General features: G+C 41.5%; 1 protein-coding gene across 1 annotated transcript in view; it reads right to left on the reverse strand.

The window, feature by feature from the left end:
- ANKRD50 (ankyrin repeat domain 50) overlaps window positions 1-8,248 on the reverse strand; it is a 40,912-nt gene extending 32,664 nt beyond the window's left edge. The window contains exon 1 of the mRNA XM_008929663.2: window positions 7,001-8,248. Coding sequence (XP_008927911.1) covers window positions 7,001-7,479 — 479 coding nt within the window. The 5' untranslated portion in view covers window positions 7,480-8,248. The remainder of the gene's footprint in view (window positions 1-7,000) is intronic.
- Between the last annotated feature and the right edge of the window lie 4,771 nt (window positions 8,249-13,019).

A 13,019-nucleotide genomic window follows, 5' to 3' on the forward strand; every position in this document is an offset into this window, starting at 1 on the left:
AAGCCCCAGTGACTACACATTATGTGTAAATACTCAGAATCAGAAGCTCCAGGAGAGTCAAGATGCTCTCACAAGACTGAATTTACCTTCTGCAACTCCACTTTCATTGAGTTGGAAATGTAGGCTGAGTTGGCAGATTCTTTTTAATCCCTTTTGTATACTCTTACAGAAATAGTTTTTCATCTCACCCATGAATTGGTATAATTTTCAGTTGGTGTCCTGCCAACTGAGTATAAAATAAATCATAAAAAAAATAAAACAACTTGCTTTTAACTGAAATGAGATGGTTTTTAACTGAAAATCGTTATGACTCCTACTAAAAGGAGAATTCAATCTTGTACCAGATCAGGCTCCTCTGAGCTAGGATCCAAATAGCTTCAGGATTCTAGTCAAGTATAACTGAAAGATGTAGGAATAGAAAAAATTCTGGGAAAGTACAGAAGTAGAATGTTGCCTATTTACACATCTAAAACATTGGTTTCCTTTAAATATGGAAAACATTTTCTTAGCTAAGGGACTTTTTTACATCACATTCTCAGGTGTGACCTCTGAGGAAAGTAACAAGTTGGAATTATTTAATTTCAAGATGAGATGAAAGAGAATAAAGCCATATTCAAACATGTAAAAGGCTGTCCCAAAAAGGAAAGAAAGACTCTATTCTCCATGACTCTGCAGAGCACCGTAAGTACTAACAATTTCAGATTATAGCAGGAAAAAACAACTCAGGTTAGACATATGGATTTTTTTTCCCATAAGAATTGTGAGGCGTAAGAGCAGAGGTTTTGCGCATCTCTCAAAACCAGACCCAGTTTCTCCTGCCTGGGGAAGGAGATGCTGGACTTGATTTTTCTGAGGTCCCCTTCCAACCTTCTCAAAGTTCAAATCAGTCACTTGCACATTTGAACTTTACATGTGGTAAATGAATAAACACACTGGAGGTTTAACAACTTTCTTCTTTAGAGGGTCTTGTAAATTAATTTATTATGCATTCAGATCTTTCTTTGCATGACATGGGATACAGTTAGTCCTTGGCTTTGTTTCTACCATTTGGAGCTCTACAACATTAGGAGACTTGGACAAGATCTATATTCACACCTTCCCTGTAAACACTGCAAAGCTACAACTACCAAGACTGCACTGGAGCTGTGGAAGCAGAGGGAAAGGCTCTGTAGCAGCCCTTTGAGATTAGAGAAAAGATGTAGATCACTTCCAGACAGTCTGAGAAAAACTGAGACATTTATTACCTATAAAAGATTAATACTGAATTACTGTCTTATAGAGTAAATTGAGAGAAATCCCAACAGCTTTGAAGTTTCCAGTAGCTCAAGTTGAGGCATCTCTATGTCCAACATGCTGCCTCTCTCTGTTATCTTTTCAGTGGTCTCAGAACCTGGGTGCTGCAAACTGCAGCAGAAAGTCGTACGGTGGTTAATTCACTAGCAAAGAAAACTCAAAGTTCGTAGGGTAAAATATCAAAACCCCATTAAACTCAGGATACTCTAAGTCATCTCAAATTTACTCCAAAACACACTGAAGGTTTTTCAATTAAGAATAAGCTACTCCAAAACGGCGAAAAGCTCACTAGTTAATAAAGCCCACACAATCCATTATCATTTTAATTATATCACTGACTTCAAAGATGGCACAAGGAGTTCTAAAAAAAAACCAGCTTCTTCACACTTCATCTGTTATCATATACAACTCAATGTCTAAACCTGTTCCTTCATCTACACCTAAGAAACAGCAAGAAAAATGGCATTTCAATACTGCAGATTGCAAGTCCCAGGACAAGTCACGTAACATTTGGTGAACAAACCTGTGTTTTTCTACATTGCCACACAAACAATCCAGAACTTGAATTAAAACTTGTTTCCCCATATCACTTAGAGAAGAGTAAAAGCTCTATCACCTACAGTTTGCAACTTTCTGGCAATACACAACTCTTGGGGGAAACAAGGAAGGAAAAAAAATAACTCAGTAGCATGGAAAGCCAATACAGGTGAAGGGCTGGGAGGAAGGAAATGCTTTTTAGCACTGGCTGACACTCACAGGTTTTTACTCTGAATTCTGCTGTTCATGAGGTTTCAGTCATATTGCCAAAGACAAAACACCAAACAGGCAGAAGTAACTTTACATAAGATAACAGCTATTGGCACAAGAGTTGTTGCACTTTAACGCTATCCAAATGAGTGACTCATACAAGGCTTTCAAATTTAATCAACATAAACCCCTGCTTCAAACTTGCAGTCAGCAGAAAACCTTACATGACCTCTCACACTTTTTACAATCAAGCCTACAGATACTTGTATGTTCTAGAGAACTGTAAAACTGTTTTGCTTTCTGTATCACTCTAACGTTGTTGGTCACGTTCCACTACAAGGCAAATCCGCTGTCCATGCAGACATAGGAGCTACATCACAGATACATAGTTCAGCTTCACAGAGCACTGAAGTGCGAAGAAACTGCAACATCAAAAAATCCTTTACTGCCATTAATTTAAACTTTTGGTGTGGATGCCTCTTGTCACCTTGCCCAGCTTGGTTAATTCTCTGGGGCTTCCCTTTCCAAATACGAGCAGGAAAGATTGGTAGTTAGAAATAGAAGAAAAGCTTCACATCGAATTTTGCATTAGCATGCACAAAACCTGGTGTCCTTTCTGAAACAACAAAAAGAAAAGGCACAGCTTCCCTATATTCATTTTGGTAAAGAGGATGAACCATCAGTTGAGAAAACTTCTATGAAGTTCTTAAGTAATCACGGATTTGTTCCGCAGCTCTTTCTGTTTGTTTTGTGGTTTTATTTCTTTTAAATTTTTCATTTCTTGGGTCTCTACTGATCAGGGACATCTACTTGCATGGGAATGCAAATAAGTGGAAATCTGAATTCACAGCTTCATTTTTCCTCCAATAAAAATCACTTTGATCAGACCCTCTTCCATAAAGGCAATTGTATCAGAAATACTTTGGTAACAAAATTTTAGGATACTACACAAGCAAAAAAACACTTGAAAATCACTGAACCAAATTCAGTATCTGAGATGTATGTGCAAAGTCTTACAAGATTTGAAGTTTCCTGAAACGACGTGCAAGAAAATGGAAAGAAACTTCACCTGCGAGTGAGAGTAAAGCTGCTCCATCTGCACCAACCTGGCTGGGAGATGTGGAAATTCACCTTTTTTTTTGGTGATTTATTAATTTCAGCAATACACCCAAGCAAAATTCAAATTTTGCTTTAAGTTTGCAGTAGATCAACACACACTGAAGGCGAGTTTAGTGCAAATTTAAAAACATGTTATTTAACAGACATATTCCATCTCTAAATTATCTAAACTGACCCAGGAGCTCTTGTCATGGATCTTTCAAACTCAAGAGCAATGCCTCCAAAACAAACCAGCTCTGCAGGATAAACTATGCCCACACTTTCAGTAAAAGCCACTTTCTGGGCTGGGAATCAACCAAGCTCTGCCTTCCATCAATAATCAGAACTGCAGCACAACACATGGGAATTCTATGCCTTTCCCTACTGTCTGAAGATGTTTAATGTCACCTCCTCTGTCTGAAAAACATAAACCAGGAACATAAGGGAAATGCCTTTCTACAGCCTAGTTTACACAAATTTCAGTATTATCCATGGTTTATATCAGAATTCCTCAGGTCCTCACGGCCTTGGATAACTGGTATCTGCCTGTATTCCCACCAATCACTGGAAATATAAACTTGCTGCAGCAAAACCAAAACAACCCTAGAGATAGTATTGTAAAATTTGGGTTATTAATTTTTCTATATGAATCGGGAAAAAGAGTCTAGTGGATCTTTTGAATTAAATTCTCTCCATTTAACACATCATTTCTTTAGGAGTTTGTAACAGTCTTTGGCTTCCCTTCTGCTTCACTTTCACCTCAAATGTGAATATGAGGCTTCAGTATCCTCCCTTAAATTTAGGACTCCTTTCTGCTCCAGTACTGTGTGACTGAGAAAAGAAGTGCCTCAGAAGCAGCACCATAAGTAGCTGTTCTTTCTCTCAGCTGTCAGTGCAGCAATAAATACTTCTTAAATAGATTTGTAAAGTTCAGCCCTTCCAGTTCTTCAAATCTGCAACATCTGCCCCTGAAAGAATTTTTAGGGCACATTAAGTTTATAAATGCATAAGAAATTTTTAAGATAAGACATTTAAACAGGAGGAGAACATCTTAACTCTCCAGGTCATTGCTTGCACATGCATCACTATGACCATCAGGATTGCTAAAAATCTCTTTAAAAACAGTCTTCAGGAAAAGATTTCATTATTTTAGCTAACAAACTTTATATTGTTTAGAAATTAGAATGTCACAAAACATTAAAAAGCTTTTCTTTCTCACTATTTCCAGGACAATTAGCACAAAAATAGAGTGGTGTAATCTTGTTTAGCACTTATGAAGAGAAGTCTTTCCATTTTAGGCCATGAATACATGGTTGGGTCTGGAGCAGCTGCGAAAAGCAGAGCAAAAATCTGACAGCGCCTTTAAAGAAAAATCTTTCCCCTCTTATACTGAATAAACCAAAATAAGGTAAAATCGATGGAGCATTGAGACAAGAGCTTTATGCCGTTTCAGTGCCTTTACACAAAGCAAGAGGCAATCAGCTGACTGTTAAGTCTTCCTAGAACTCATTTCATGTTACAACAACTTTCACTCAACATAAACTATATATAAACGCATCAGAGCAGAAGACTAAAGTGCTCAGTGGTAAGTCTTAGAAACCGGGAAACATCTTAACTTATATTTTTGTTCAATATTTATTGCATGCTTTATATATTAACAAAACTTCAGTTAACAAATGAAGGAGGCATTTGATGGTGGGAAGGGGGTTGCCAAGTTCCTCTTGTTTGTGGACAAGAGATTGTATCATCCAGCAGAACGAGCTCGCCGTACTGCTGTCAACAGCCACCTCCTGGTCCCCTGCCACAGTGCTGAAAACTTATATTCCCAGTACAGCACCTCGTCTCTAACACCTCATCTCCCTTAAATCTGAAATATGAGAATGAAAACCATCTACCACAGCTGCTTTTGGGAGCAGGAGATCAGGGTAAGTGGGCAGCAAGGGAATACGTGAAGGGCCAAAAAAAAACCAACCAAACAATCCCCTCAACTGAAGTTGTTGTACTACACCAAAAGTATTTTTACTGTTTACTGTCCACAATCACTGCTGCAAAATTTGAGTAGGAAAAAACTATTAGCGGATGTTGTGTCACATTTGATTGTTCCAGCACAAAACCAAGAACCCTGTATATTGACCTAAATATTCAAAGAGCCCATCGTTAAACCCTATGTTCATAAAAATCACTCTAAAAAGCTGACTCTGACTCACAAGTATCTTCTAGATTTTCTATTTCTAGGTTGCATTTTTGTCTAAAGACATTTACCTAGCTTCTCTTCTGTGGAGTAAGGTAATCATGCTTAGAACAGAGGAAGGATTCCAGCCGAGAGAACTTGCCTGTGCCAAATTAGTAAGATTTCCTTGTAATAGACTTTTGAACATAAACAAGCTTTTACTCACCAGATTAATCCACTTTCATGATTTTAAAAGACTGCCTAAAGGTAGATGGCCAGTCTGCTATTCCATTTATAGACACTTAATTGCACCCAGTTTTTACTCATTAGAAATTAAGAGGGTTTAATACTTCTGAAATTAGGGCCTTAATAGCTGTTAGAAGTTGCATATTCACTTAGCAAAAAACAAAAAGAATCCAGAAGTAGTCTTGGTTTAGACTATTTAAGACACTACACTGAGAACAATGTAGACATGCATCCTGTTTATTCAGCAGGCAAAGACATAACAGCCGTCAGAACTTGAAGGCTCTTTTACACCACCAGGACAATAAGAGCAAGCACTATGGTTCAACCTCAGTACTTGTTTTCCCAGTCTTAAGGGTCAGGAAAGTAAAAAAATGAGAAAAGAGGATATTTTTTTTTTTTACTGCAAACATCAGCCAATAAACCCTCAAGTATCACAAAAAGTTACATCACTACACAACATTAAAAAATTTCTGTTTAACTAATATTCGAGAAAAGTTCTATACTGGCAACTAAATCTTTGTTGATGAAGACAAGCCTTATCCTTTATGAATTTTCCTTCATTGTTAGCCCAAGGGATAAAGACTGATAGAGACACACGTGAACAGGTTGTGCTCAAGACTGTACTTTGTTCTATGCACATACACTGTTATATACACATCATAGATCCTTATACACATCCTTATGCTTACAGAAACAAAATTATCAGTGACACATTCAGGAGACTTTGGTTTGTTAGGGAACACTAATTAAAAAATATATTTTTTTCCATTCAGCTTAGACAGCTGACAAACCCTCTAAGGGGCAGGGTGAGCCTTCTTGTTCAATTTCTGATCCGCTCAACACTTTGAAGTACTTACAAAATAAGTGCCAATAAAGACTTGACATAATCTGTGCATATTGTGAAAAGTAACATAAGGAGTTAATTGGCATTTTCCTACCACATATTTTTAGACCAACATAAAACCGATGTGTTGGATCAGACCCAGAGATCCATTAGTCCAGTTTCCTCTTAGACAGAGCATGTTATTGGAAGCTTTTCCAAGGGTCCTGTAAGGTCTGTTTCAGGTCTGTGAAGGACAACTGCCCTACCTTTATGGTACATGAAGGCCACAGACTAGGTATTTTCCACTCTGAAGTCAATTACTTTAAAGTCCTTCCAAAACACTAGTTACAACTGAGGGTATTAATATACAAATGTAAATAAATTCACTATTAATACTAAACTTTGTTTTAAAAGTAAATATTTATTTATGTCAGCTATAACTACAAAGTTAGATTTTTCCATGGTAGGTCTGCAAGCTCTGAACAGAGATAAAAAGCCATGAACCAAACATGTTTTAAACTATCTGCATCTTAGACCCATTGGAAGGAAGAACTAAACAGCAGATATTTTTTGTTTTATTTGTGTTTTATTTGTGATAGGGTTTTTTTATAATTTGTTTTTACCTTTTAAATGCTTCAGCAGGGTTCCTCTCACATTCCCCGGGTTGCAAGAGACTTTGAATAGCAGGATCTCTTAGTTTGTCCTCATATCCCTGGATCAGTCCACTGCGGCAGATTTGTGTGACTAAACCTCTAATAAAGCCTCCAACACAGAGTGTGTCAGAGTCTTGGGCCCTGCAGAAGTGGAAGGCTAGAGCCTGGCGATGTAAGCCTCTCTGGAGGTTTGCAGGTGAGCTTGGCCACAGTAACTCAGTACAGAGGGCTGTCTTCCCACTACCAGGCCCTCCTACCAACAATACACCCCAGGCAGCTCCTTTCCCAGAGACACTACCGGTATTATTCCCAGAATTCGCTACAAGAGATGGTTTGTTGGCAGCGCTACCACCGCAGTTAGCTTTCTCCTGGAGGCAGTGCTGAAGCTTGTGGAAAACCCACTCCCTACAGTAGAACTGCTTTCCCTGCAGCAAGCTGGTTTGAGCCATTTTACAAAGCTTCTTCTCTTGGATGTGTCATAAGCAGCAGCACATCTTCAACATCCCGGAGCAGGGAGACACGCGCTCATCTCGCACAGAACTTGACAGAGGTTACGGAGATCAGTTAACCTTCCTCGTAAAACTTAACAGCCTCTTGGCAGGAAGGGTGTCACTCCATTTGTGTGCTTTGTTGTGATCAGCACGGCACAATCACAGCTCAGCTGACATCGTGAAGCCGTGTCTGGTACCAGCGCTCTGCAACACCTCTTGTGTGGCTCACAAGTTCACACAGCTCCATGGCTGCATCTGTAGCTTACGCGGCTGTGCGTGTTCCCAGTGTAGAGGGGAGATAATACATCTGGAAAAACTGAGGGAAAGCCAACTTTGCAGTGTACACTAAATGCCTTTCAACTCTAGGCATTAATCTCCCTGGATATACATCCAGAAAAAGCTGTCCATAATAAAATGTTCCTTCTGGGAGTTTTATAAAGAAAGTGATTTTTCTTCAGAGTACTGTATACACACCACAAATGTGGTAAGTACCACTGACTAGAAGAGCCAGTTTGGACAGCAAGCTTTGTAGACTTCATACATCTGGGAGAGTGTCCGAGAAGTGCTTCATATTACAGTTTCTTATGCAGTATAGACGGCAGGGGAAAAAAAATGTTTACAGCTTCTTATTTCAATACATTCGTGTCTTCTTCAGGAACTCGGGATTGTTACTGAACCTGTTCTCAGGTATCTCAATCGCAAGATGTCAGAAGAGACAACATCTTCCCCCTAGAGCTCTGAAATAAAGGAGACAGTACTTTTAACCCTACATGTAAATCATAATTCAGTCAGTGGCAAATGCAGACAACAAAGAGTAAAGTCAAGGGCTCTTATTCCTTATTTTTGCTAATACTGTTAAATTAAACTTAAAGAGCTGTTTTAAAGAAAATTCGTTGTTACGAGGTGCGATCAGCCACATGCAAGAAAAAATAACAATAAACAATGAACAGATATGACAGTGGCCTTAAACCCACAATCTCTCCCGAGGAGAACTGAATATATCCTCTCATCTCAGAAACGCTCCTCCTGACGAGGCTCCATCACCGAATCCTCTCTTCACCCCGTTTCCCAATCGCCGGCTGCGGGCGTTTCTCGGGAGTTTCGTGCGGCAGGGCACTGCTGCTCCCCGCACACTTCTTTGTTCGCGGCAGCCGAGCGCCGGCAGCCCGGGGTCACGGCGTACACCCGTCTCCTACCGCCCCCCGCGCCACCCCTCCACCCCGGGCCGGGCTGAGCCCCGCGCCCTCGAGCCCATCACACGAGCGGCTCAAGCAGCCGCTTGGCAGCGCGAAACCACTCCTCCCTTTGGAAAAACCCCCGAGCAGCTGGAAGCCTCCCCAGCCCTTCCCCTGCCGCTCGCCCCCCGGGCGGCGCCAGAAAAACACGCCCTGTCCCCGCTGCCCCCTCACGCACACCCCCGGGCACGCCCGCCGAGCCCCGGGTCGTGCCAGCGCCCGCCCGGGAGGGGCCTGCCGCCGCCCGCTCACTCCGCGCGCCGCCCTCGGCTCCTCCAGACGGCTCCTCCGTCCTCTCCCCGCTGCCCCGCCCCTCCTCTTCCTCCTCCTGGCCCCTGGCTCCCGCCCCGGGGCGCCGCCGTGCCAAGGCGCCGCGCCACACCCACCGCGGCTGCCTTCGCCCGCCCGGTGCTCCTCCTGCTCGCGCCCTCCCTCGCTGCCGCTTCCGCCCGCCCCGGCCCGCCCCGGCCCGCCCCTCCCCTCGGGCGGGGGACATGTGGGGCGGGCGGAGGGAGGCGGGCGGCTCCCCGTGGCCGCCGCCCGGGCTTTGTGCCTGGCCCGCGGCCGCCCGCCCTCTCCCCCCGCGCCCTCGTCGGCGCGGCCACTGTCAGGGGCGCGGCAGCGGCCCCCGCGCGTGGCGGTGGCCGCGCCCTCAGGCGCCGTCCTGGCCCCGCTCCACAGCGGAAAACTTGAGGGGAAAAGGTTCTGCCTGAAGGCGAACCCGCAGTTACCCCAGCCCAGGGGCACAGGCCCTCACGTTAAAACCGTACTTCTTCCTTGTTTGTTTTTTTTTTCTTTTTAAGAAGCACCGACCTCATAGGGACAGAGGACACACAGCCTCCCCAAATAGTTGCACCAATTCTGACCTTCCCCCTCAACCCCCGCCCTTTCCTTCAGGGTATGCACGGACTCAAAAATTGTGTTTCCAAGACTGTGAAACAGCTCCGAGGGCTCCATTGGAGTATCCCACACCCTTCTCTTCCAGCACATTAAAGCAACCCCAGAGCTTTACAGTTTTGGGTCCCTACAAGCCCTTGGAAACATGGACCTTAATACGGAAGAAAACAGGGTGGAACTTGCTCCAGGACAACTTTAACATGGAAGAAAGCAGGGTGGAACTTGCTCCAGGACGCCTTTAAGAGGCCCTTGCGAAGCCCCCTCCACCCAGGACAACAAAGTTACAACTCTCACCCTTTATTTTGTCTTGTGACACAGCAAAGGAAGGATTTTCATTAAAATTTGCTCCCCTCCTAGCTGACTGCATTATTTATGATAATGTGCTTTTCCATTAGCTGTTGGATCAAGGTCTTCACGATTACTAAATAGTGCCTTCGTTTTAGCACAGATTCATATACCAGGTAATTAAAGTATCATGGAGTACATACTGAATATATCCATAGGATACAACAGAGTGATTTAGGACCTCTCAAGGAGTGTCCCGGGATTCTTTGTAGGAGCAAAATGATAAATTAAATAAATTTAGTTGGTGTGCTGAAGAGCTTAGAAAAACAAGTCTGTCTGCTTCTGAAAACCAGTAGAACAAGTTTGAAGAACCTTTGGAAGTAGTGAATTACAAATTCGCAAAGCAATTGGGAGTGAGGGAGAAACAGAAATAAGATTAGTAGAAAGAAAACGTTCTGTGGTTGTTTTGTTTTGGGTTTTTTTAACCTTTCTTACTTGGTTGTATTTTTTTTAACCGTACACTTTAGGCAAATAATCTTCTCTAGGTTTGTTTTTTTTTTTTCCCAGCTGCACCACCCTTCCATTTCGAAATGTTGTGGAAACTCAAGACTTCCAAAACTAATGCTAATACAAGTTCAAGAGACTTTGAACTGTAAAATATTTTCTTCTTTTCTTCCTTTTTTTTTTTTTAACAATAAAGGAATAGGGATAATGCAATAATCCAGATAATGTCTTGATTGCAGCTCTGGACTGGGGAGCAGGCTGGAGGCAAAACAGAGGTTGACAGAAAAAATTATAAAAACCCCACAAGAAACAATTTCAGATTCAACACGTTAAGAAACAGATCTTAGGCACAAACATTAGAATGGTAGAGGATCCAGGAAAAAAAAAAGATGAGGAAAATTATGATACTGGGGTGAAAGTGAAACTTCTGTCTTTCTGTTGACCATGGCACAAACAAAACCCGAAGTCAGATGAAAAGGCACCGTCAGATTTCACAACATCCAATATGAATATTCTGAAGCAGGTGGAGTAACAGCATGGTTTGCTAAAATCAGATATTTAAACATAATCACGATGGAGTTATAGATAATAATTGTGAAAATACTTACCTTTTCATGCTAATACATAAATTTTACAAGCAAACAGATCACAATAATTTGATTTCAGCATGTTACAGAGGACACAAAATCACTAACCCCCCAAAATTAACCTGTGGGCACTGCATCTGAGCAAAGCTTCCCTTTAGGATATCTCTTCTACAGCTTACATGAGCAGTATGAAGTACTTTTGGGAATGTAAAAGGGAAGAAGGAGGGGAAAAAGAACAGCAGTAGGAAAAAAGTGTGGCTGGCCTACAGTATAATTAAGTAAAATATTGCAGAGTCTAAATTATGACCTTTCAAAAAAGTTCTTTGTACAACCTAAAGGTGAAGATTGGGAGTGGCCTTGCTCTGACCCCCCCAAATTACTACTAGGAAGCAAAAGCATATAGACACTTTCAGTGATAAATCCTTTTTTTAAAAAAAATAAATCCTAAAAACAAGTTCAAAGGGTTAAAGAACTGAGATTGTCATGAAGAGGCACAGCCGCTTAGGCTGGGGTCCTTCATTTGTACACAAAAAACTAAGACCCTGTAGTCAACCTTCAAAAGCAAGTGAGGCATTTTGTTATCAAGTTTATTTGCATAGTACCTCCTATACCTAAGGTGACAGCTTAGATGATATCATCTTAGTGAAATATTATAGCTAAGGGTCAGATATTTCTGATACAATTGTGCAATGTTGTAGTTAATGAGACAGTATCAGGACAAGAACCAAACCTTATTTTGTGGTTTTGTATAACTTAGTTTGACACAGATAGCAAACGCCATGATCTAATTGGCTGCAACCTTGCAGGCTGCAAGACTGACAGATAAGGCCTAAAAGAGGCACAAAGAAGATGAAACAGAGCAAAATTTCCTATCGGAAAAAAATCCCCCTCTCTCTACATTTAGTTCAGTGGTCTGAAGCTGATGGGAGGTTTGTGTCATGCATGATTTTACATATGGATTTATACTTATTTAAATATTAATTAGGGCTAAGAAAAGAAGGAACTTTTAGTAAAAAGACTGCACAAAAAGTTGTAGCATTGTGAGGTCTGTACTAACACTGAAGAACCTGATGGGGTGGGTTAAACAAAGACCTTTTATGCTTTCCAAATGATTTGCCATATCTTTTGCAGAGTGTTAGGAAAGAGTACTGTGTGTTTTTCAATTATTTTGACAGTTTCAATATGATGTTATTTGGATATGAAAGTAGGCAATCTGGATGGACAAGGGAACATAATAGATTACAATGAGAAGGGCAGCATGAGGCATACTTAAAGTCATCCAAATCTGAGCCATCATATGCGTACATAAGCTTTTGTTTGCTTTGTGGGTAGTTTGTAGCACTATTACCATTTTGCCTCTTTTTTGTTCCGTGACTCAGACCCGCTGTGGGTCTCGTGGTCGGGGAGCACACACATCCCAGCCCGTTCGGAGCCAGCTCTGCACGGAAAGGGAGTGGAGCTGCAAATCCTTGCAAGCTTGTAATGTCTTTGGTGAAGCTTTTGGTAGGGCAGTGATTCACATCCAAAAATAAATGTTTTGCAAGGGTGGGCCTGAGGCGTGATTATCTATTTAAACACGTAGTAGTTGTTTTAACTGCTTTTGTAACTTTTAAGTCACTGATTTTCATGCGTAATTATGTATTAATTCAGATACTTTCATTCTCTGACAGGTAAAATTAGTGAGGTTGATGGTAAATAAAGATAATGCAAAGTTAGGAAACATAAGAACATTAACCTAAAAAATTTTATAATTTCCCAAGCGAACAGTGGAAGTCTTATCACATGAATTATTTAGGTAAAGGCATTTCACTGACACTGATGTTTCAGGTCTTAGTCCGAAAATCTGCCTGGGGTGAGATGCACTTTCTTCTTGGGCCTGTAAGTATATGGTGCCTCTACAAAATCACCTGGAAGTTCTGTACATGGGCAGCCTGTGTTCAGCCTGGCATCCACTGCCATGTTTGTGGGTCCCTTTTGGCAGGGCTGGTTG

This window comes from Manacus vitellinus, unplaced genomic scaffold (genome assembly GCF_001715985.3).
Source record: "Manacus vitellinus isolate BGI_N305 unplaced genomic scaffold, ASM171598v3 scaffold_73_pilon, whole genome shotgun sequence".
Classification (NCBI taxonomy): domain Eukaryota; kingdom Metazoa; phylum Chordata; class Aves; order Passeriformes; family Pipridae; genus Manacus; species Manacus vitellinus.